We start from the raw sequence: 27,202 nt of genomic DNA on the forward strand, positions 1-27,202 counted from the left end.
TTGATTTTGGTGACCCAATGACCTTTCCTCTAATCAGGCCAAAATCAAAATGAGCGCATCTCCTGACCGGTTTTCATCTTACAGTCATCGTTTTTCTCAGAACATTCATGACCCCGAGAGGAGAGAGAAACCTGTTGATGTTGGTGCCTGGGTCTGTTGAGGCTGGCAATATGTAGTATCTAGTAAAATGTGAAATGTACATTGTTAGGCCTTGTTAGGCCTTGCGGAGGCCTGCGCTCTACTGAATGCATTCTTCTAGTTATATCTGTGAAGGCGATTTTCATGTCTTATCCCACCAGTTCTAAGCCTAGCTGCCTGGTTACTGTAAACACATGTAATTGATGTAAACACGATGATGAACAATGAATGAATGAAGTAAAATACACTTTCTTTAAACACTGCATTAAACTTATTGCTGGCAGAGATATAGATAAAATCTCAAAAATTCTGATTGCTGTAGACAGAAGGAAACAAAGTGTTACAGAGGGCATAGAGTACATCTTCCATTCTCCCTCCAGTGTGTGTGAATGAGGCAAATTGTTCTATCTATTATGTGTCTCCCTAGGAAAGCCATGGCTGGCCAACCATGAGCAAAACACTTCCCAATGACCTAAACTGCACAAATAACATTCGTCTCTAGAGTGGAGCAGAATGGAATTGTTTGGATGGTGGAATTAGACTAATTCATTATCCTCACTCTTGCTGTTATTGAGTGTGTGTGTGTGTGTGTGTGTGTGTGTGTGTGTGTGTGTGTGTGTGTGTGTGTGTGTGTGTGTGTGTGTGTGTGTGTGTGTGTGTGTGTGTGTGTGTGTGTGTGTGTGTGTGTGTGTGTGTGTGTGTGTGTGTGTGTGTGTGTGTGTGTGTGTGTGTGTGTGTCGTGTGAGTCGGCCACAAGGGTACCTCCCAAGTTATGTGGTTCGGCCACAAGGGTACCTCCCAGGACTGGCACCATTGTAGCCGCCGATGGCAAAAAAGCTTGAACTGGTCACCTGTTATAAATACCTGGGAGTATGGATCGACACACAAAACTCTCCTTCTCTGAACACCTAACTAAACTGCAGGCCAAAGTCAAAGCAAGGCTTAGCTTTCTGTATAGGAACCGTTCCTCCTTTTACTAGATCTGCTAAACTCACCCTGGTCCAGATGACTGTCCTGCCGCTATTTGATTTTAGCGATGTAATCTACCGCTTGGCCCGTAAAGGTGATCTAGAGCACTTAGATATCCTATATCACTCCGCCATTCGCTTCGCTACCAATGCCCCCTACAGGACCCCACCACTGCGAGCTATACTCCCTAGTAAACTGGCCCCTCCCTGGAGATTAGACGCAACATCCACTGGCTGGCCTTTGTATATAAAACACTTCTAGGCCGTAATCCCCTTTACCTTACTCGCCTAGTCCACCCTTGTCCACTCCCAAATTACCACACACCCGGTCAGCCACACATATCCTGGTAAACGCCCCCCATGCCAACTCCTCACAAGGCCGTTCCTCCTTTCAGTACGCAGCAGCTGATAGCTGGAACACACTACAAAAAACCTTAAATATGGAAAGTTTATTTCAATTAGATTGTTTAAGGAAACTTTAACAAACCTCCCTAGAGCACCTCATGTAGATGTTCTCTCCATGTGCTAACACCATGCTGCCACTATTGTTCTGTTGTCCGCCAGTTGTTGTTCAGTTCTGTTGTTGCTCTGTATGTATGTCCTGCCTTTTTAATAATGTATCCTTTGTGTTTTATTTTTATTTATTTTATTTTATCCCCCATCCCCTTTCCCCTAGGGGGCTTTTTACCCCCAAATAGGCCGTTATTGAAAATAAGAACTTGTTCTTAATGAACCTGCCTATTCAAATAAAGGTTTGATGATGATGATGATGTGTGTGTGTGTGTGTGTGTGTGTGTGTGTGTGTGTGTGTGTGTGTGTGTGTGTGTGTGTGTGTGTGTGTGTGTGTGTGTGTGTGTGCGTATGCATGTGCATGTGCGTGTGTGTGTGTGCGTGTGTGTGCGTGCGTGTGTGTGTGCGTGTGCGTGTCTGTGTGTGCGTGTGCGGTGCACTGTCCAGTTACAGCTGGCCATTAGACCTGTCAGATATTGCCGTAAAAGTGCAAAATTTCAGATTCCAAACAGGTGTGCGTGAGAGAGCAGAGAGAGAGGAGAGAGAAATAGAGAGAGAGAGAGAGCTAAAGTGTGTGTGTTGTGTGTGTGGTGTGTGTGAGAGAGAGAGAGAGGAGAGAGAGAGAGAGAGAGAGAGAGAGAGAGAGAGAGAGAGAGAGAGAGAGAGAGAGAGAGAGAAGAGAGAGAGAGTGTGTGTTTTCATTCTTTATTTAGGTGGGGAAATTAGCCGTAACAATTTGACTGTTAATAGGGACAATGACAATGGGATTAGGGCTGCATGCTGATGATTTGTAGAACACACACACACACACACACACACACACACACACACACACACACACACACACACACACACACACACACACACACACACACACACACACACACACACACACACACACACACACACACACACACACACACACGCATGCACGTACACTATCTCTCTCCATCACAGCACTAGGAATCAGATTAAACCGGTGTGTGTTTTCGGGGGGGGAGGGGGCTGTCGCCGTCGCTATTGTCGCCGTCGCTATTAGCGCCAATTTAGCGCCAATTTAGCGTGACCTATCCGCCTGGCCGACCTCAGTCACGGCTATGTAATCTGCGACGCCCCCACACCCCTCTCTTGTCCCTTGTCCCTCGGCCGGGCGCCTCTCATCAGATTTGGATTAATAGAAACATTGTCTGTAATCACTGATGTGTTGCGTTATAGTGCCGGGGTAAACGCTCACCGTCAATTATCTTAATGTGTGCCAAACCATTAATCAGTTTAATAGAGGCCTCACAGCCAAGCGCCAGAAAGTAGAACACAGAGAGAAGTCTGCCATTGATTTCCATCGGGGGGCTGGACTCAGCGTTTTATCTCCCTTTTCTCTGCCCCGGCTGACCGGTGGGGTATTGATCGTCATAAAGGCAGTATTTTGTCGTCAGGCGAGAAGCCGAGGAGACAGTAATGAAAGGTTTTTAACCCGCGTGTCCTGGGGAGCAAGGCGAGCCCAGGCCCAAGGTTGCCACACAGCAGATTTCCAGCCGCCACAACCCCCCCGCCCCCCTGGTCAAAGAGATCGATAAGGATACATCTTTGTCTGATTACAGGAGATGTGCGGTGCAGTGGACGGGAGAGTCTGCGTGTGTGTATGTGTGTGTGTGTGTGTGTGTGTGTGTGTGTGTGTGTGTGTGTGTGTGTGTGTGTGTGTGTGTGTGTGTGTGTGTGTGTGTGTGTGTGTGTGTGTGAGTGTGTGTGTGTGTGTGTGTGCGTGCGTGCACGTGTGTGCGTGCGTGTGTGCGTGCGTGTGTGTGTGTGTGTGTGTGTGTGTGTGTGTGTGTGTGTGTGTGTGTGTGCGTGCGTGCGCGTGCGTGCGTGCATGTGTGTGTGCGGTGCACTGTCCAGTTACAGCTGGCCATTAGATCCGTCGGATATTGCAGTGAAAGTGCCGAATTTCAGATTCCAAACAGGTTCTCAGCAGGAACCCACCATCTTCTTGTTCACTCCATTCGCAGAATCATCCGACCATAATTGAATGCAATGGAACGACAGCGCAAGGCTTCCCCTGATTAAGGCTGGGTATCCAGCAATACTTTTTCAATACCTTACTTTGCTTTGAGTAATGTGGTGTGCTGTATTAGCTAATCAGCGGCATTTTGGATTAGCTGAACAGAAAAAACGGCCAATCACCAGCCTTATGTCTTGGACCAAACGGCTCACTGACGCTGATTAGATTAAACTACTTATTGAAATTTGGTATTGAATTAAACAGCATTTTTCTATACTCAATATAGGCGAGTCAATCTATGAAAAAAAAGCACTTAACCCAAAACAAATTTATACAAAAGGTTTTTCGATGGATTCCGATAGTATTGGGCGTGCTAAATAACATACTAAAAGTCGACCAAAATCGCCCCCCCCCCCCCCCCCCCCCCGAAAGCCACCATTTCCAAGATGGCGTCCCAGATGGCGGTGGAGATATTAAAATGGCTATATCTCAAATTGAGAATATGGTGCAAAGGATTTCTCAACTGATTCTGGTACCTCTGGGCATGTTCACTAACATACTAAAAATCTAGGAAAATACACCTTCCAGAAAGGCTTAATTTTCAAGATGGCGTCCAAAATGGCGGCAGACCAAGCTTAAAATGGCTATATATCTCAATAGAAAAAAATATATAACTATGATTTTTCACTTGATTCTGGTACCTCTAGACATGCTTGTGAACATACTAAAAATCTAGGAAAATACACCTTCCGGAAAGGCATCATTTTCAAGATGGCGTCCAAACTGGCGCCCAGGAGCTTAAAATGACTATACAAATACAAATAGCTTACTAAAAAAGGTGTTTGCACTCTCCAGCTCTCAAGCTAGCATAGTTGAAGCCTTCTTTTTGACCATTATAGTTGTTATAGTTAGAGGTGTTTGCACTCTCCAGCTCCCAAACTACCATCGTTGAAGCCTTCTTTTTCTGAATCAGTTTATTTCTTTCTTTTCTGACCTAGTCCTGTGTTTGGGCATGCCTGGGCGTGTCTGACCTGGCAGTGTTATTTAAGCCCCAGTTTCATTCTAGTCTTTGACAGAGGTGTTTGCACTCTCAGCTCTCAAGCTAGCATAGTTGAAGCCTTCTTTTTGACCATTATAGTTGTTATAGTTAGAGGTGTTTGCACTCTCCAGCTCCCAAACTACCATAGTTGAAGCCTTCTTTTTCTGAATCAGTTTCTTTCTTTCTTTTCTGACCTAGTCCTGTGTTTGGGCATGCCTGGGCGTGTCTGGCCTGGCAGTGTTATTTAAGCCCCAGTTTCATCCTAGTCTTTGCCAGAGGTGTTTGCACTCTCCAGCTCTCAAGCTAGCATAGTTGAATCCTTCTTTTTGACCATTATCTGATTTCTAAAGTGATGAGTGAATTCAGTGCCCAGATCTGTCCCATTTGTAAATTGGAAGATGGAAGTGATTTTGTTGAGATTCGTCAGAAAGGTGCTGATGAGCGGTTAGGTGGCCGAGCGGAGATTGCATTTGTCACCAGCCCCGGAGCTGTGAGCTGGATTCGCCTGTTCGAATCCAGCTCACAGCTCCGGGGTTGTCACCAGCTTGGCTGGCCGTCTGCACTAATACAATTGGCTGTATTAGAGGGTGGGAGAAGCTGGCGGGGTGGGTCCGGGTCGTTGTAAACAGCGACTCCTACAGTTCGGTCGGGGCGCCTGCTAAGCGCGGATAGGACTCGAGGGGGATAGTGTGGTCCTCCCACACGCTACGCCCTCTCGATGAGAATCCGCGCTGCCAGGTGAAAAGAAGCGGTGATTGGCTGGACGTGTGTCGGAGGAAGCACGTGGTAGCCTCCACTCTCCCAGATGATCTGACTGTGGGGGGTAAGTGCGCAGCGACCAGGAAGGGACTGGGAATTGGCATACGACTAACATTTGGATGGGAGAAAATCGGAGGAAAATGGAGGGGGGAAAAGACCAAAAAAAAAAAAAAAAAGAAAGGTGCTGATGGGATCAATAAAGCTAGTGTTAAAAGAGGTGACACTGTTCATGTGACTGCTGGCATGAAAGTACATTCAGAATGCCGCAAAATGTACATACATAGCCGAGATATTGATTTACATTTACAGAGGAAACAGAGCGGTGAATCAAGTACCACTAATAAAATGACTAGTACTAGGCAGTCTGAAGCTCTATTCAATAGCCAAACTGATTGCCTTTTCTGCGGCACAAATGTTCATGAAGGACGTGCCGACTACAGTTACGTGAAAACAGACAACTTTGCAAAGTCTATATTGCAAAGCTGTGATAAACGAAATGATGAGTGGTCATTCAAAGTCAAAGGTAGAATTGAATACTATAATAGTGATCTACATGCTGCAGACTGTGTGTATCATAATGCTTGTAGCACACATTTCCGGTGTGACCGTGATGTTCCCATGGAATTTCAGCCTGATTGTAATCCAAAGCGGAGAAAGTCTGGAAGGCCAAAGAATGAGGACCAAGAACAAGCCTTCTCAAAAATGTGTGCTTACTTTGAAACGAATGATGATGGACAGCTGACCGTTTCTGCACTTAGGTGTAAAATGCAAGAGTATTTGTCTAAGGCCGATTCCATCCCATATAGTAATCAATACCTAAAAACATTGCTGATGCAACGATATGCAAATAGCATATTTATTGCAGAAGGAGATGGCTTGGATTGTATTGTTACAATAAGAGAGAAAACATCAGACATACTCAGATCCTACTATAACAACACAAAACAAAACAGTGATGAAGAGTCTGAGAAGAGACACTTACTTGAAACAGCTGCAAAACTCATAAAAAGTGACATAATGACTAATGTTCCACCTGTTAATGAGTACCCGACTACATCATCATCATTAGGTGGCTTCTTCGTTCCGAAGGTTGCCTATCACTCTCCAACCCATTCTGTCCCCACTTCTTCTCTCCAACTCCGTGACTCCGCCTCTCACTCCACTCCAATCACAGACATCGTCTACCCAGCCTCTTCTTGGTCTTCCACTTCCTCTCTTTCCATCCACCTTCCCCATCACCACCTTCTTGAACATCTCCCCGCTGGATCCTCTCAGAACATGCCCGCACAACTCCATCTTTCTCTTTTTCAACCTCTCCAGCAGCTGTCCCCCTTGCATATCCGCTCTTCTCAGTACCTCCTCATTCTTGATCTTATCCTTCCATGTTATCTTCAGCATCTTCCTCAGTGTCCACATTTCAAAAGAGTCTATCATCCTCTTTGCCTCTTCATTCAGCGTCCATGCTTCTGCTCCGTATGAAAAGACTGACATAACATACGTTTCCAAAATCCTGGTCTTCGTTTTCCAACTTATGTTTCTTCTCAATAATTCTTTATGGTTCCAGAATGCGCCCTTTGCAATTCCGGTTCTTCCAAAATGTTTCAGCAATTCCCAATATATCTATCCCCATAGTATCCATCTCTTGTAGGACATTCGCCAATTTTCCAGGTGTTCGCAGGCTCCTCACATTCCAGGTTCCCACTTTCCAGAAGGTAGAGCAGTCACTTGTTGACGGTACAAAGGTGCCTGCTCTCTCACACTCAATCCACCGGGTAGAACAAATGGACACTAGACAGAGACACTAAAACTACAGAATGCCCTTGATTATATTCCACAATCACTCCACATTGTGTTAAAAGCTTTGTTTGTCGGTAAAGATACAGAGCAGAAAATTGCTAGTATTGGCCACGCAATCATACAGGCAGTCCGCCCACGAGCTGTCCTTGCCCCTTTGCAAATTGGCCTAGCAGTGCAAATGCACCACTTAAACCGGTCTCGGTTCATTGTAGATATGCTGAATAAGATGGGATTCTGCTCTTCCTATTCTGAACTGCAGAGGTTTGAAATGAATGCTGCAAATTGTACTGCACCAAACATGCTTGGTAAGGATATTGATGTGTTGAACACAACCGTCTTATTTGCTGCAGACAATGTAGATCATAATATTCTAACAATTGATGGGAAAGGGACATTTCATGGGATGGGCATGATAGCTGCCTTGACACCAGGACAGAAGATAGACCAAAGGATTCCGAGGTTCAGAATTAATGAACTGAATCTTGTGCAGAGGTCAAAAGTTGTGATAATAGATTATCACTTTGCCAAACACTTTTGCAGAGGCACCACATTTAAAGAACTTCCAAGACTCGCAGAATGTAACAAGATGGTTGATCTGCTTTGGGAGTTATCGTTCAATTTCAAACAGCCTGCACCTGGTTGGCAGGGGATGATGCACATTACTCATAAGGGAGATGAACATCCAGGGCAGTCTTCAGTGAGATACTTACCAATGATAGACATGTACTCCGGAGACAAAACATGCATTCTGTCAACACTGGAGTTCATTTGTGGTCTGGCATCCAAACACCACCTTGCCCCAGTAGTTACATTTGACCAACCCCTATATTGGAAAGCAGCAGAGATAATCCTAGATTCACCACAGTGCAGTCACCTCAAGTCATTTGTCCTGCTCCTAGGAGGATTTCACACATTTATGAATTTGCTAGGAGCAATTGGTACACTGATGGACGGTACAGGACTTAAGGACATTCTAGGGGTAGTCTATGGGGAGAACTCAGTAGCCCATATGATGACAGGCAAATCAGTTCAGAGAGCATTCCGTGGCCATCTTCTGGTTGACAAATGTCTTAACCGCATGATAATATCAGAAATGGTAGATGATAGTCATTTGCAGCAATGGTTGAACAGTCTGAAGCAATGTATACCTCAATAGTTAAGGGTGAAATGCCATTGGAAACAGTGTTCACATCAGAGACCCTCATTACAATAAATGAAGACCTGGGAAAAAGGAAGATGGAACTGTGTGCTAGATCCAAAACTAGTCAGTTGTGGCTAAATTACCAACACATGTTAGAAGTTGCTAGGTCACTGATAACAGCAGATCGCACAGGTTCCTGGCTTTTGCACCTACGCGCTGTTTCTGAATGCATGCCGATATTCGCTGCGGCTGGGCATTACAATTACTTGAAATCTGCACACTTTTATGTCCAAGAGATGAGTCATCTTCACATCAACCACCCAGATGTCTTCAGACAATTTGAAAAGGGTTTTCATGTTATCCGTCGCAGCAGCCAATCATGGGCAGGCCTCAGCTCAGATCTTGTAATCGAAACAACATTGATGAGGTCATTGAAGACTACAGGAGGGATGACACATGGAAGTGGAATGACCGACAATCAGAGATCCCTTTGGACAATGTCAAAGGGCATAACATCAGAGTATAACACCGCAATGCAGGAGTTCTCAAACCAGACATACACAACATCAGAACAGCACAAGGATTCAACAGAGGCCAGGATGAAAAGGGATGCTGCTGACCTGGAGAAGATCACTTCAAAACTTGCTATATGTTCACCTTTCTCTCCAGACTCTTCTTTAAGGAATGTTGTTACAGGTGTTGTTGCTGAGGATGGAGTGAACGTGCATGATTATGACTCTGTTGGACGCAACATCATGCACAAAATGATCGGACAACCGGCATTCACATTTTCATTTAGTAGAAAGGATAAAGCCATAACCCTTGGACAAAAATCGTCTATCAAGGTTGCTCCTGATCGAATCATTGATTCTGCACTTCTTTTTCAACGTTTCCTTATTGTCTCCCAAACTGGAGAGCTGTCATTGGAGGAGGTTATGCGTTACGAACTCAGTCCTTTCCCGCCTGCCCTCTTTGAAGCCGGAAACGTCTTCCGCAAAGCTGATAAACCACAATTAGCGCACGCGATCTGTGATCATGCAAGTGATGCACTCCTAGATTCTGTACCAGAAACGGAGCATTATGTTCTTGATGGTGGTTCACTCCTTCACCGAATACAATGGAAGCACGGACAAAGCTATGGTAAAATTGCACAGTCATATGCAGACTTCACCATCCAACATTATGGCTCAGCTACAACCATTGTGTTTGATGGCTATGAGGATGGGCCATCCATTAAAGACAACACACATCAAAGAAGAGGAAACAATATTCATCCCATTGTCAACTTCACTGCTGAGACAGCGTTCTCAGGTAAGAAGGAGGAGTTCCTGTCAAGAGATCTGAATAAACAGAAACTGATCCACATGATAAGTGATGAACTGAAAGAACGGGATTGCACTGTGGTCAATTCACTTGGAGATGCTGATGTAGACATAGTAAGGGCCGCAGTGGGATCATCTCTTCTTCACACCACGACGCTGATTGGAGAAGATACTGATCTCCTCGTCTTACTTCTTTACTATGCACAGAGAGATAGCAAGGGCCTTTATTTCAGATCAGACAAGTCGAAAGCTGATGGCAGTTTTAAAGTGTACGCCATAAACCATTTGAAAGAAGTACTCGGACAGGATGTGTGTTCTCAGTTGCTGTTCATCCATGCTGTGACTGGCTGTGACACACCTTCCCGGATCTTCGGAGTTGGCAAAAAGACAGCATTCCAAAAACTTGTAAAAGGGGATCCTGTCCTTCAGGCTTGTGCCAATGCATTCACTGTACCAAACCAGACAACAGATGTGATCGATGACCTTGGGTGCCAAGCAATGGCTGTCTTTTTTGGTGGAAAGTGCACAGATTCCCTTGCAAAAATGAGATATAACATTTTCAGCAAGAAGGTTGTATCAGCTTCATCAACGGTAATGCCTGAACGTCTACCACCAACTGAATCTGCTACCAAATTCCACTGTCGTAGAGCATACTACCAGGTCATGGTCTGGATGGGAACAGATGATGGTATAGATGCTCTAGACTGGGGCTGGAACCTGCAGGACAATAGATTTGTCCCACTCATGTCAACAATGAATGCTGCTCCAGACAGTCTCTTGAAGGTCATTCATTGTAACTGTACCACTGCCTGCAAGACACTTCGCTGCTCATGCAGAAAATATGGACTACCTTGTACTACTGTCTGTGGACCATGTCAACTTCATGAATGTGACAATCCACATAACAAGTTTCTCCCAGAGGATCCTGAAGATGATGATGAGTAGGCCTAAAGACCACAATAAGTGGGTCATTTATTGTGTGTTCAACACCAAAGCCAGCTTTCTAGGTTGAATATAATAACCCATTTTAATTTGAGCCAAAATAAGCTACAGGCAGCCATTTTGATGATGCAAATGATGCATTCCTAGCAGATATATTTAGCTAGATATTTTGCTCGTTATTAATGTATAGAGGTGCCAGAATCAGTTTATAAATCCTTTAGAAATGTTTTCCCATTTGAGATACAGGCATTCTAAGCTCCCAGTCGTCATTTTGGACACCATTTTGAAAATTAAGCCTCTTCGGAAGGTGTATTTCCCTAAAACTTTAGTATGTTCCTAAGTATGTCTAGGGGTACTTGGGGTACCAGAATCAAATGACAAAATCATTTATATAATTTTTATATTGACATATATATAGCCATTTTAAGCTTGGCCAGCCGCAATTTTGGACGCCATCTTGAAAATGAAGCCTTTCTGGAAGGTGTATTTTCCTAGATTTTTTGTATGTTAGTGAGCATGCCCAGAGGTACCAGAATCAGTTGAGAAATCCTTTGCACCATTTTCTTAATTTGAGATATAGCCATTTTAATCGCCCCGGCGCCATCTGGGACGCCATCTTGGAAATGACGGCTTTCGGAGGGGTAGATTTTGGTCGACTTTTAGTATGTTATTTAGCACGCCCAATACTACCAGAATCCATTGAAAAACCTTTTGTATCAATTTGTTTGGGGTTAAACCATATATTGACTCGCCTTAATAGAATTGCAGCAATTTCAATCGATACCTTGAAGATACTAAGTAGTTTCAGCCACTAGATGTCACTAGAGCACCACCAAATATTTGAATAACCAACACAACGGTGTTTACATAGAAATGCTGAACGTATCAAACTGTCAAACTAGGCATTGCAGATGAAATATGTAATATAATTTCAAACATACCACTAAAAATGCTGTCAGAAACATATTTTAGGTTAAACTTTAGGCAGAAAAAAAGAAAGTTGACAAACGGACAGGCCGCCATTTTCTTTGCAGAGAACCATGGACTGCCCGCTAGCAGCGTGTTTATCCAATGTAGTATGGTAGTAATGTACAAGTAGGGAGGGGATACATGCATGCAACATGCACATAACGTGCACATAACGTGCACTCGCTGCCCAAAGGTTGATGCCCAGAAATATCTTCTAGTGGCTCATAAAGACACCGCCACACACTTCTAGTGGCTCATAAAGACACCACCACACACTTCTAGTGGCTCATAAAGACACCACCACACACTTCTAGTGGCTCGTAATACACAACCACACACTTCTAGTGGCTCATAAAGACACCACCACACACTTCTAGTGGGTCATTCTGTAGGATAATTCTCCTCATTATGCCTTTAAAGGTAGAATCTGTAATGCTGTCCAGCAGCGACCTCTAGGCAAAATACCCCCACTTTGTATTGCACTTTGTTTACTTTTCTTTAGTTTTGGTCTGATGTATGGGTTGGAGTTTAGTCATTTATCATACTGTGAATTTCTCCAGACCTTTCTTGGTAGAGCCTGAGGTGTGGCCAGCAGTACCCCCTCCCCCTATACCCACTGGAATCCAACCCAAACTTAAAAATGTTAAACAAAGTGCAGTGCCATGTTGCCTAGAGGTCTGACGACAGTATAGATTCTACCTTTAAAAAGTAAATCAGGGCGGCCGGGTAGCGCAGTGGACTAAGCGTCTGTCTACCACCACAGAGACAGTGGGATTGAATCCAGCTGTGGTGCCTCCGGGTTGGCCGACCGTCCATACTAACACAATTGGCAGTGTTAGCGGGTGGGAAGCTGGCCTGGTCGTTGTAAACAGCGACTCCTACAGTTCGGTCGGGGCGCCTGCACAGCAAGCAGAAGGATCTGAGAGAGGTAGTGTGACCTCCCACACGTTACACTCCCCCAGTGAGAGTCCGTGCTGCCAGGTGAAAAGAAGCGGTGGGCTGGGTACACATGTGTGTCGGAGGAAGCATGTGATAGTCTCCGCCCTCCCGGACCGACGGTAGGGGGTAGAGTGCGCAACAACCAGGAAGGGGATTGGGAATTGGCATAACGGCTAACATTGGGAGGGGAGAAAAACAGAAAAAGAAGGGGAAAAAAAATAATAATAATAATTAAAAAAATTATTAATCTGTATTTCAATACCCATCCCTATACGACCCTCAACTAGACTCTACCTGCTTCACACTTTCCAACAGAACACACTTTGCCCATCCCCCAAACAAGTGTGTTTTTAGAACCACCTGTCCTTTTATCCCCAAAGCAGACTTACAGTATAACCGTTGCAAATGAGCTACTCCATTATCTGTCCACAGATTCAAGGTTCACCAGATGTTACAGTTAATGGCACCTACCCTCCCACCTCGCGAGTTGACACTGAAAATACCCAGAGTGGAAACGTCCGCTGTTGCTAGCCAGCCCAGCCGTCAGACAGCCAGCTAGCCAGTCGAAGCTGCCGGCCAGCCTGCTCCCCCCACCCCCCCCCCCCCCACCCCCCCACCCCCCCCCCCCCTCCCAGTCACCAGTGCCCAGCATTGGTTGCGGCCCCAGCATTGGTTGCGGCCCCGTAGGGGATTGTCCAGACAGAATATTAATGGCCTCTCCCACAGTTAGAAGGCTAAATGCCTGACAGAGCTCTGTTTCATTGTCACCTTGCCTTGGAGGACAAGGGGGGGGGGGGGGGGGACACGTGAAAAGCTTGTTAGCCATACCCCAGCCATTTCCTCTCACCCCCCTCCCTCCCTCCCACTCGCTCGATCTGTCTTTCCACACTTGTCTCCTACCCCTGTCGCCTCAGTCCACAGCCTTACACACACAAACACACAGACACACTGACATCCCTACCCAATCAAGTCGCGGATTATGTTGTCCTGATAAATTGGAGTTTGTAGTGCTTGAAAGGTCTCCTCTTTGGAGGAGTAACCCCTCCACCCCTCCCCTCGGCTAGCGGGTCCCCAGGGAGAGAGAGAGAGAGAGAGAGAGAGAGATAGAGAGAGAGAGAGAGAGAGAGAGAGAGAGAGAGAGAGAGAGAGAGAGAGAGAGAGAGAGAGAGAGAGAGAGAGAGAGAGAGAGAGAGAGAGAGAGAGAGAGAGAGGGAAGGGGCGAGAGAGAGGAGGAAGAAAGCAAACGAGAGAGGGAGAGAGAGAAAGAACGGGATCATTGTAGCTGTAATGATTTGTGGCAAAGAGGTTTTAGGGATGCCCGCTTTCGAGCAGGGGGCCTTGATGAATTTCACCATCATGTCCCACACACACCATACACACACACACACACACACACACACACACACACACGCGCGCACACACGCACGCACGCACACACACACACACACGCACACACACACACACCTCAAGGATGATTGAAAAGAAATAGGAAAAAATATCTATTTAGCACCCACCCCCCTCCACCACCATCACCAGTGACATCATCTTTCTAACATAATTTTACCCCATCCTTAATGTTTGTGTGAAATGCTTAAGTGGGTGTATGAGGTGTGGGCCTCATACCGTACCAGAGACTGCTACTTTTCTGCAGAAATATGACTGTGAAGAGGTGTATTATTCTCTCCTTGTTAGACTGACCTTCACTTTGTATCCAACCACAAGCGAGCTTAATAGGTCGACTAGTCCCCTCTCATTGGCTGCCATCACCCTTGAGGCATCCCCCTCGTAGGTACCTGTGTGCGCTGTCGATAACCGCACAGGGGGATGTGGCTTAACCACATGAGAATGGGAACATCGTCACTCAAGGGACCTGAGGTGGTTTTACCACGTCTTTTTATGTAAAGGATGGAGGCGATCGCACGGGGGAGGGGGTGACAGAGACTGGCCGGTGTCACATTAAACACATACATGAACTGTGGAAGGGGGGGGTTGTGTGTGTAGAAGATGAATACGTCATGTAAAGGCAGTGTACACCCACACAAAGTATGCATACAGCCAACAAATGTACATGCACACAGTATTCCAGATAACAGGTCATATGCCGGCTGAGGATTCATTGAGGATAAGCAGCTCATATCCCACTGAAATATCCCTGTGTACAAAAATATTCCAAATATTACCATGGAAATGGAGCTTATGCAGAGCAGACCCCAAAATCCAGCTGTAAATGAAAAAAAAGGAAGCGTCTACATGCTTCAGTAACCTGGATGATATCAGAATATATCAGCTGTCTTTATGTTTTCATAATCTGAATAAGAGCGTATCCAGGTCATTGTGACTGGGATATGGTGAATTAGTGAGTATAAGCTCACAAGCAGAATACTTGAGTATATCCAATGTTAAAGGAACATGCCAACATTATGCGAAATGCTCTTACTGTCTTCTCCAGAGTCAGACAAGAAAATATATACCAAATTCTTCTCTGTGCGTTCAGTAGAAAGCTATCCGGCTGTAAACTGGCCTAGTTTAGCACAAATTAATGATACGGACCAGTTAGCCTCGCTGTTGGTCAAAAACACCTCTGTGTTTTAAGCTAGGCTAGTGGTCTGGATCCGCTACTATTTATTTGTGCTAAGCTAGGCTAGCTTGCAGCAGGATAGCTTTCTACTGAACTAGAGGAAATTGGTATCTATCTTCTCTGGATATAAGTTCAACTGCAACAGTGTATCGGTGTGCTTACAAATACACTCATATGCACATGTGAGCACAGGCACAATTGCACACACACACACACACACACACACACACACACACACACACACACACACACACACACACACACACACACACACACACACACACACACACACACACACACACACACACACACACACACACACACACACACACACACACACACATTTTAATACTTTATTTGGTTCCACAAATGATATTACATAAACAGGGAATCAAGCAGCACTGAACACTGCTGCCAATAATAGCTGAGACAGAGCAATATTTGGCAATTTGTTTGGCTTTTCTTTTAGACATTGCAGCAATTCTCAGACTGGTGATGGTGCATTTGTGTACATGGCCAAGACTTCCGAACACACACACACACACATACACACACAAATATACTTACAACTGTGTTAATTCAAAGTGACATATTCAGCTCTCTCAATCTTCCAATTACTATGTGACAACTAAGAACCAGGGACCATAAAGCAAGTGATCTTTTGAACATGACTCGTGGCTCATCCTTCGAACGTGACTTCAGCTTTGTTATGCTATTGCCTATCATCACTAATGCTCCTTCATTACTCTCTCTCTCTCCTCTCCCCTGCACAGGAGAACCCCTATATGTGCAACAATGAATGTGACGCCGGCACGTCCGAGCTGGCCCACCCCCCGGAGCTCATGTTCGACTTCGAGGGCCGCAACCCCACCACCTTCTGGCAGTCCACGTCCTGGAAGAAGTACCCCAAGGCCCTGCTGGTGAACATCACGCTCTCCTGGAACAAGACCATCGAGCTGACCGACGACATCGTCCTCACCTTCGAGTCGGGCCGTCCGGAGCAGATGGTCCTGGAGAAGTCGCTGGACTACGGCCGCAGCTGGCAGCCGTACCAGTTCTACGCCACCGACTGCCTGGACGCCTTCACCATGGAGCCCAAGACCGTGCAGGACCTGACCCAGCACACGCTGCTGGACATCATCTGCACTGAGGACTACTCGCGGGGCTACGTGTGGAAGTATGACAAGACGGTGCGCTTCGAGATCAAGGACCGCTTCGCGCTGTTCGCCGGGCCGCGCCTCCACAACATGGCGTCCCTCTACGGCCAGCTGGACACCACCAAGAACCTGCGCGACTTCTTCACCATCACCGACCTGAGGGTGCGCCTGCTGCGGCCCGCCACGGGAGCCACCATGGTGGACGAGAACAACCTGTCCCGCTACTTCTACGCCATCTCTGACATCAAGGTCCAGGGCAGGTGAGATCCTGAACTTATCTACGCAGCGCTTTGTCGCCATGAGGTCAGGGGGGGGGGGGGGGGGGTTCTAGGTTGTTGTAGTTTCCCATTGAGCTTCTGGAGGGGAGGTTCCCACTTGATAACCGCTTGACATACCCACTACGACCATCACATTCACACCATGTTTTCTAGCGCTTATACAATAGTTCATAGCAAGAGCAGGGATAATTAAATTAACACGAGCGTGCCTACTGTATGTTCCCACAGCCCTATGTTCCCACATTTCCTTTTTTCATAAATTTGTATCTGATTTGATCCCCCTTTCTTTTAATTTGGTAGCCAATTACACCCAACCTATTATCCAATTGTCCTCTGGTAGTAGAGGGTTCATCCTGGAACATAGGGCTGTGGAACCATTGGGCTGTGGGAACATAGGGCCTCATTTTGAGAGAAATCTTAGACATGTGGGAACATAGGACTGTGGGCCCATTGGGCTGTGGGAACATAGGGCTGTGAGAACATAGGGCCTAATTTTTTGTGGACAAAAATTCTTAGAAATGTGCAAAAATTCTTAGAAATGTGGGAACATAGGGCTGTGGGAACATAGGGCTGACCCCAAATGAACTTACATTCAGCTAAGGGTTAGACTCAGCTATGTTTCTCCAATGGTCCGTAAAAAACGTTGTTGGAAGCAGTTGTTGGAAGAAGCTACTCTTTGTGTGACAATGATTCCAGTGAAAGTTACCAGTCACCACCCTTTTCCAATTAGGCAAGTGTAAATGTAATGGCATGTCGGGTTCACCAGTTGTCAGCATTGGCTTAATTAACCAAAGTTGCTCAGGGCTCATTTTGGAGATGAAAGTCACTCAGCTGTCCATTAGCGCGTAGAAGGCATTAAAAGCTAGCATCACAGCCGTCAGGTCACTGCGCGTTCTAATTAGTGCGTGATGCGCGGCGTCCCCAGAGGGCCCTATTGTACAACATGGAAACAAGACGGCGCAAACCTATTAGCGGGGAGAAGGGGTAAACTAAACATTCCCCATCTCTCTGTTATGCAACGACGAGAGTCACCAGGGCACGGACTTAAGTGGTACTCTTTTTACATCGTGTGCATTTTTTATTTAACATGCCGGGATATGGTTACGGGGGAGGTCGAGGGAATGAAGATTTAATTGCTCCTGTTTTTGCTCTTCACAAATGTGAACTGAGCAGCCGGACAGCTGGGAGAGTGTTCAACCGTGGCAGTCACATGGCTGACTGACTGGTGTTGTTGTTGATTCATTCCCAGCTTTCGCAAACACAGACCGAGTGAGGTGACCGAGAACGAGCTTTCAGTTTAAGAATGAGTGACGTTCTTCATTCAGGGGCCATTTTACGAGCTTCTTTTCACTCGTTCAGGTATCCGGAGGAGATCTATCGTAAGTTTCCTCTTACGGACTTCTTACAAGGTTATTTACGAGGAAACTTACGAGAATGTTCGAGAATGAGGTCTTGTGTTTTGATATGCACCTATTTAAATTTTGAAAGTTCAGATTGTATAAGGGCTTGAAACATCATGATGGATATTATGATCGTATGATGGCCGTTCCCAAGCTCAATTATGTGTAACAGATTGATGCAGCATGTTTTGAGGTTGATACCAATAGTTACACAGATTTGGACCAACTGAAAAAAGAAATTACCAGTTGAAAATGCTCAAAATGACCTTGAAAAGAAAACATAAAGACGTCCTCAAGATCTTGACTAACACTTGTGAAATGGTCATACTGTGATGTGTTACCAATAACTGTTGACATAATGGAGAATGGCCCAGAATACCTCCATCCCCCATTGATAATGTATTTAGACAAACCATACACAAACCAACAAATGTATATAGCAGCAAACAACTGTTTTCTATGTAAAGATATAGTGGAGTAATGGTGTCCTGAGCAGAGAATGATGTCACACTGTGTGTGTTATTCCAGATGATCTGTTCTTTGTTTTGGTAGCCGGCTGACGCCTGCATGTACATACTGTACATCTATATCCCCTCCCTGCTTCCCAATTCCCCACCTGGAATGCACCTGATTGGATCAACTTACCGCTAGTTGATTGGGCCATGTTTCTCTGCTCCCCGTTTTCAAAAAGAAAGTGGCGGCTCGCTCGCTCGTCAACTTTCCCTTTTTCTTTTAAGATTTTACACTGGAGATACAGTACACACAATTGCTGGAACTTGATTCATATTTGATCGGCGACGCCTACAGTAGTTTGACAGTTTTGTAAGTCAGATGCCTCTACGCATGCACACTCTTGTCATGGGAAGCAAGCATACATGACGGCTTGCTCGTAAGTAAACTCCTTTTTTCCACCCAAATGGTTTTAGGTGAGACATCTTTTCTCATAAGTACTTCCTTGCAATATTCAAGAAATAATTACTTTACTGAGAATGCAAAGGGGAGGTGTGGCCGAAGCATAGATCTATGCGCCCCTTTGTTTTTGGTCTGAGATGCTGGTGCTCTAGTGACATCTAGTGGCAGAATCTGCGATATAGCACCTTCAAGAAAATGGAGCTGTGAATATCGTAGAGAGCACAATAAGTATTTTTTTGTATTCACATAGAAAGAGCTGCTCACGAAATTAGTTGAAAATATCATCAGTTAACCTTTCTGATATCTACATTACTGCATGTGTGAACTCAGTTCAGACAAGCTTAATTGTGGATTTGCAGATTTTGTACAAATCTTTGCCCTCTTGGGCAGAAGTGTAGGCTGTGATGTACTGGTGTAGAGACATCTCTGTGTAGGAGTGTGAGAGCTGCTGGGAGTACTCACATCATCACGCATGCGTTCCCTTATACTCCCTAAGAGTCTCAGCTTCACAGGCGTATCCTATAGGACTACAGTACATGAGACTAGCATAAATAGACCTCTCATGGGTGACATATTTTCTGGCTTCTGCCGAGACTCCAGTCTTTGTTGCAGCTATAGGAAAATGAATGGACTATTAATAGATCGCTCCTAGCTTCATCTGTGATTCATGCATGTAGCTGTGGTCCCGTAAACAAAGCCTTCTAATATACATTTCTCTCTCTGATAAGGCAGGGGATTTTGAATTTTAAGCAGCAGTAAAAAAAAATGTAATAAAAAAAGTAGTCACTGCACATTATGCTAATCTAAACAGTCTCCAAACTAATCTAACAAGAATGTCCGCTGATCGTATCCCGTCATTGGCAACGTAGATATAGCTTATCCTTTACCGATGGGGCAGACTATCCGACGTAATCTTCTTCTTAGTCATCATCATCATCATCTTCTCTTTCAACTCTCATCTAGTGTCTTGATGGCCCTGTATTTGTAGCAGGCCAGGGTCCAGCCGATGACATCACAGCTAGTGACATCATAACAGGTTTTCCTCCAATCCATGAACAGTTAGTTTTCAGTTTGAAAATGTAGGCGTGGCTTAACGCTAACTGTCCTGCTGAAGACCGTATTTCTGTCCAACTCATTTTAAGACTAAAACATTGTTACTATTACATTTACAACACATGATATATGAATATTAACCCATTCTCCGCCATTCACGTGTTAAGGCGGATTTCTCCGCCATGCGTTGTCTGCCAATAACTCCGTAAGGCGTTTTTGAGATCAATATTTCATATTTTCGTCATGGTATTCATATTTCACCCACGGAGTCTTGGGTGATGCTGTCTGGGCCATCACAACTCTGCAACGCTTCAATACCGCCACCTCGTGGCCGATCGACGAGTTGCCAAACCGGAAGTGCCCAGAAGTGCTCGGTCCGTCCCCTATTTTCGTCCGGCCACTCGCTTATCGTCCCGGGGCTCAATACAGACACCGTCGATATGAATCTTTGCCATAACTCAATAATCAACATGATTTGGACGTGTATTAGTAATATACAAACCGGAAATGGATCGCATCGATCAACATCCCATAATAGCGATCTTTTTGTTCCAGTGTGATCGCCCAACGCTACGAGGAGACTGGGGTGAGTTTCAGCATTTTTCTTTACCATTTTCGATACAAACTGCTCTGATCAATATATCACCCATACTACATGAATCATTTAACGTCGGTCATTGAATTATAAACGACCCCCCCCCCCCCTCCGTTCACCCGCAGATGACCAGTCATGACGTTTAGGACCATGTACAGTTGAAATTTTTAATATAACGTTGATCAACTGCATTTGATCATCTAATATATGCATTTATGCCAATATCTCACATTCTATGAAATACTGCAGAAAACGATAAAAACATATTTATACTCTAGACGGTATTTTAGTATGAATGTGTGAATGAAAAAGTAAAACGTTCCTACATCCTGAACGATAGATAAGTGATGTTGAATGGGCCATAGTAATGTCAATTTAGCAATACAATTTGAAAAGTTATAGCCCTGCAAAGAATGTGAACATCTCCATAGACTTATAGCGCTGGCAGAGAGGGTACAATGATGGGTACAATGCCCGGCAGAGAATGGGTTAAGGTATACTTCTCTCAAAGACACATAGTTCAACATAACACATTAACTGTTTTGTCCCAGAGTAACCCACAAAGCTGATATTCACATGAGTTATTTCCAGTTCAGTGTATGTATACGGCATTTCATATTATTTGACTTATTCAACTTGTTTACCTAGATTCATTAAAGTCTTAAACCATGCTTTTCTAAATAATCACATTTATTTAACACTCGTATTAGCTATTTTGAAAATGATTCTCCCTTAACCCTGTACATTTGGCTATAAACCACTCCATGTTTACTGTCAAATTGTTTCCCTGTTTAAACACATCATTTCAGTAATAATTGTACTTTAATCTGGTTTAAATTGAATATGGAAAAATACATTTCTAATGGCCTAATTTCTAAACATTATCTCATTATCTGAGAGAAACAGCTGATTGAGCCTGCTTATATGCAAATTTATTTGTCTCCCTCCTTCAGTTCCTCACAGCATGTTCTGATAACTTGCATTAGTTACCGAATGAGTTATTCTTAAAAGATATATACTTTATCCCACATAATACTTTGAAGACGTATTACTTTAAATTACTTTTTTTTAAAAGGCTTGATTCAACCAGAAGCTTTATTTCATGATTATATTTTAAGCAATTTTCAAAGAGCAGTCTAGCTACTCACACAACACAGTTGATACAGCTGTTCATCACGTATACATGTGATTTGAATGTTATCACCGTTATTGGCCGAATCATTGTTTTGAGTCTTTGGGGGTGAACCACTTCTGTTGTGGGTTGCTTTGAAGTTCGTTGAGGTGTTCTGTATACAAAATTGGTTTCTGTAAGACTTCCTGGCTCAGGTGACCTGGGAAAGCTGGTCCCATATTGATCCAGCTGTTTAAGGTCACGGGAAGACCCTCTCTAAATGGCTTCCTGAATTTCCACTTGGAGGCAATAGCCATTTAAGAATATGTATAATTGTCAAATTATACTACATTGGGAAGGTCACTTGAACAACATAACCAGAGGGTTATGGATGTAGCAAACAAAAATAGTTAGATGGAGCATCCGTTCTGACATGCCTCTGAAATGAGGGGGGGGGGGGGGGGGGGGGGGGGGGGGGGGGGAATGGTGACACAGGCTTCACCGGCTGGGATTATTTATTCTATCCATCTGATCATGACCGAACCGATACTTCCCTGTGGGGCAGTAGATTTGAGTGATGGCTGCGCGGCTCGCCATAGAGCAGCCCGGGCAGCATTTTGCCAGCAGCACGCTGGGTATTTTCCGAGTGACATCCCGCCCGAGAGATGTCCCCCCCCACTGTTTACCAAAGGTAATGCACAGTTCAGCCAATAATGAGATACATCTCTCTGCACCGATGGGGGGTTTCACACTCTCACTATCGTCTTCCCTGCCAGCAGTTGAATCACTGCTCAGCCGCGTGGCGTTTTGTACATAAGCTCCTTAACCCTGCACCGCCCGGTATACACTTTCTGTGAGAATTCGGCGGGAGTGATTTCGCTTGGGATGGCGAGTTTGAATCCTGCGTAATTCACTCACGCCGGACTTTACCGATCCGTCGGGATAAGCTATGGGGGGGGGGGTTCTCCTCACTCGCCACAACAGTGTGAGAAACAAAGAAACAGAGCCTGAGCTCTCCTCCCCTCCTCCTCCTCTAAAGTAGGCCAGCCTAGGGAGAGAGGGAGACAGAGAAAGAGAGAGGAAGGATAGAAAGAAAAAAAAGAAAGAGAGAGAGAGACCAAGGTGGGCTGACCTCGACTAGTCGAATAGTCGACTAATCGATAGAAAGGAGCCGTAGTCGACTGCCCACCTCTTAGTTGAATGCAAAAAAAGAAAGAATGTATAATATATCTTTTTTTATCATTCTTTCCAAAACCAAAGAGGTCTAGAAGCGTGGCTAACGCTAATGGCGCGCATACCAGCGAGGCAAACGGCCTAATAAAATGGGCACAGAGGCACTGAAAGAAGATTTCACCCGTCTAATGAACACACTAGACAAATGTCAAGATGTATCCATCAGTGGACCAATTGCATGCTTTCGCAGAGAACAAGAAGCCTTCAGTCGACTCCTTCAGACATTAAGCACCCCCACAGCCCAAATAAAAATAATTTTTTTAAATAAATAAATATATTATAATTTTTTATAAAAAAAATTATGCATTCCATAGTCGACTACCAGTCGACTATCTGCAAATTTTGGCCAATCAAAGTCGACTATACAAATCCCTAGTCAGGGAAAGGCCTAGGTTGCAGAAGTATGTGTATAGGCCCGCTCGTCACGCACGGACTCTCTCTCTCGTCCAGTGATGTACCTGAACGCGTTCAATGAACGATCGTTCATGAATGCGTTCGTATTTTGGGCGAACGTGAACTGAACGTACTGTATATCCGCTAAATGAACGTAATTGAGAATGCGTTCATTCTCAGCGCTGTATAACGGCGTTCAAACGTGCGTTCATTCTCAGCACTCTATTATAACGGCGTTCAAAGATGTGCCAGATTTCATATGCATTTCAGCCGAAAACCCAGTTAAAACACACTGTAAACAGGCTTCAAATTTATGCGGAAAACCACCCGATCTGGCAACGCGCCTGTCACCCCTGGCTACGTCTTCAGACTCCTCACAACAAGCAGTGGAACAGCGGAATCGGCGAGCAGAAGCCGAGAGCTGCAGCAGCACTCGCTCAGAGTCAGACACTACTTCTAGACGTCGGCGTATGAGCATTTAAAAGAGTTTAACGTTAAAGTCAGTACTGAGTACGTCAGTACGTTTGTCTGTAAACTTTGTCCACCCGGTTTGAAGAAGCAAGTCCGTACATCGACGTCGACAGCAACATTGAGAATATGCAAACGTCCTGTTTTAGTTTTCATAATAAAGACAATTCAAGCAAAGTTTTTCCTCATGTTTTTGAAAATATACTGTAGAGATGAAAGCTGCAGCTGCTACTAGTGTGGACTGAATGGGCGGCAGCAAAGCGTTATGGAAATGCCAGTATTCCGATTGCTGTCTGTGGTTCAATAATTTTTACAAATAATAGCTTGCAGCAACGTATTGAAAAAAGAACTAACAAAATGGGCCGTTCAATATCTCCTTTATGTTCAAAATGTCAAACAGACCTGGGTACCTACTTTTGGGAATCTAAGTGTTTATCCAGGTTCTGGGGCCAAGTGATTGATTGATTGATTGATTGAACACTTTATTAACAGATTGCAGAATGTGTACAGTACAGTAGGCCCTACAGCTCAGTCATATATGTTATGATGAATTGAAAATGGGGGACCCTGCTGTAAACAAGACGGGTTGGGTAGGAGGGGTGACACCCTTTACAATTCAAACTATTTGATAAACTTCTACTTTCAGCCCGGAAATGCATTCTGATAAACTGGATTAAGGATAAGCCTCCATTTTTACAAATGTGGTATAGAGAGATCTTCAGTGTGCTACCCCATGAAAGACACTGTGCAATGCATAGAGGCAACAACGCTTCCTTTCAGGAGGTGTGGGCCCCACTATTAGACTATTTTCCTGCTGAAATTTCTCGGATCCTTCTAAAGGCCCAGTGCCCCATTATATGGACAGACCTAGGATAGACAAAAATAAATATATGTATGTCTACATGTGAATGGGCTCGAGGCAAGTGCAATACTGTACAGTGCCTGTCTTGGTTTGCTTTCCTTTTAGCTTGTTTTTCTTTTTGTTTTGTTTTTGCTTGCTTATGGTGTGGATGATGGCATAGAGATGAACTGGAGGACCCCCCCCACCCCCCTTGTCCCAATGTGTGTTTTTGTAATGTAAGTAACTGTACGTGAAAAATCTATAAAAAAAAAAAACTAAAAATAACTAATGTGTTCATTTTTGAAACCATGAACTTTAGTTAAACATTTTGAATTATGAACTATGAACTGAACTAGTTCATTTAAAAAATTGTGAACTGTGAACTGAACTAGTTCATGTAGAAAGTGAACTTTCCCAACACTGCTCTCGTCACAGTTAACGCCTGAACGCTCGTCACGCACAGGTCTCTCTCGTCACACGCGGGTCTCTCTCATCACGTGCGGGTCTCTCTCATCACGTGCAGGTCTCTCTCATCACGTGCAGGTCTCTCTCATCACCTGCAGGTCTCTCTCATCACGTGCAGGTCTCTCTCATCACGTGCAGGTCTCTCTCATCACACGCGGGTCTCTCTCTCATCACACGCGGGTCTCTCTCATCACACGCGGGTCTCTCTCATCACGTGCAGGTCTCTCTCATCACGTGCAGGTCTCTCTCATCTCGTGCAGGTCTCTCTCGTCACACGCGGGTCTCTCTCTCATCACACGCGGGTCTCTCTCTCGTCACGCGCAGGTCTCTCTCGTCACGCGCAGGTCCCTCTCGTCACACGCGGGTCTCTCTCGTCACGCGCGGGTATCTCTCTCATCACGCGCGTGTCTCTCTCTCGTCACACGCAGGTCTCTCTCTCATCACACGCGGGTCTCTCTCTCGTCACGCGCGGGTCTCTCTCTCATCACGCGCGGGTCTCTCTCTCGTCACACGCAGGTATCTCTCTCATCACACGCGGGTCTCTCTCTCGTCACACGCGGGTCTCTCTCTCGTCACACGCAGGTCTCTCTCTCATCACACGCGGGTCTCTCTCGTCACACGCGGGTCTCTCTCTCATCACACGTGGGTCTCTCTCTCATCACACGCGGGTCTCTCTCTCATCACGCGCGGGTCTCACTCATCACGCGCGGGTCTCTCTCTCATCACGTGCGGGTCTCTCTCTCATCACAGTTAACACCTGAACGACACCGTAGGCCGATCAATATGCAGGAATTAAGAACCAGATGAAGAGTGCGGAGCCGTGAGATGATGAGAGTAAAGGGAACGCACACTGCAGCCCTGCGTGATTTAAATTAATTTGTCACCCTCCGGAATCTAAAAGTGTAGCGTGGAGAGAAGAACAGAAAGAGAAAGAGAGAGAGAGATGGAGGATTTTCTAATTATCTACTGGCTGACTGAATAGGTCTGCCTCTCTTCTCCACCTTACATGCTTTACAGTAACTATAGACTGCCGTTTTGCTAACTCGCTCTATCTGTCTCTCTCTCTTCCCTCCATCCTGCTCCTCTTACCCCCTCCCTTGTGTGATCAATAGTGTAATTAAACCTGGGGAAGAGTCAGACTCTAAAGGATATATCCCCCCCCCTCTCTCTCCCCCCCTCTCTTTCCCTCTCTCCGCTTTCTCTGTCTCCCTTTCTCTTTCTTCGCTCCGCTTTCTCTCTCTCTCTTTCTCTCTCTCTCTCTCTCTCTCTCTCTCTCTCTCTCTCTCTCTCTCCTCTCTCTCCTCTCTCTCCCCTCCGTCCCTCCCTCCCCCCTCCCTCCCTCCCTCTCTCTCTCTTTGAGACTAACTCTGTCTCTGAGGGGGCCCAGAGTCCCTCTCCTGAATTATATATGGAGACAGAGCCCCGTCCCGTCCTGCTCGCCACGGCTCCAGGCATAAAAACCAAACCCGTACTCCACCGAATAAACAAGCGGCCAAAAACCACAGAGAAGCCACACCGACCCAACCGTTAGGAAAACAGTGTCAAAATTCTACTGTGCAGCATTTTGACATCGGTACCGATCAGAGAAAAGGGCTTTACTGGTGATATTGAAACATTTTCAAATGAAATGAGGAGAGGAGAGGAGAGGAAGAGGAGAGGAGAGGAGAGGAGAGGAGAGGAGAGAGGAGAGGAGAGGGAGAGTAGAGAGGAGAGGAGGGGAGGAGAGGAGAGGAGAGGAAGGGAGAGGAGAGGAGAGGAGAGGAGAGGAGAGGAGGAGAGGAGAGGAGAGGAGAAGGAGAGGAGAGGCAAGAGGGGGAAGAGGAGAGGAGAGGAGAGGGAGAGGAGAGGCAAGAGGAGAGGAGAGGAGAGGAGAGGAGGGAGGAGAGAGAGAGGAGGGGAGGAGAGGAGAGGAGTGGAGAGGAGAGAGAGAGGAGAGGAGAGGAAGAGGAGGAGGAGGAGAGGAGAGGAGAAGGAGAGAAGTGAGAGGAGGAGAGGCAAGGATGATAAGAATCCCTAAACCTTCCCTTCTTTAACCACACATCTTAGTGACACTTTTCTTTAGGTGACACTTAGTGACACTTTTTAATAATACTAACTGCCTAATGAGGAACTATTATGTAAAACAACCCATTGATTAACCATCAGTTACTTAAGATTTAAGGTTCAGGGAAAATCCTTCCAGAATGACTTCACGGTTG

At 45.3% G+C, this 27,202-nt stretch overlaps 1 protein-coding gene across 1 annotated transcript in view; it reads left to right on the top strand.

Moving 5' to 3' along the window:
- Nucleotides 1–27,202, top strand: part of ntng1a (netrin g1a) — a gene marked incomplete at both ends in the record, with an annotated part of 132,734 nt that overhangs the window by 25,010 nt on the left and 80,522 nt on the right. The window contains 2 exon segments of the mRNA XM_084325886.1: nucleotides 7,079–7,122; nucleotides 15,872–16,515. Of these exon segments, the coding sequence (XP_084182012.1) occupies nucleotides 7,079–7,122; nucleotides 15,872–16,515 (688 nt within the window).

This window comes from Notolepis coatsorum, assembly GCF_963971535.1.
Source record: "Notolepis coatsorum genome assembly, chromosome: 12".
In the NCBI taxonomy this organism is placed as follows: Eukaryota; Metazoa; Chordata; class Actinopteri; order Aulopiformes; family Paralepididae; genus Notolepis; species Notolepis coatsorum.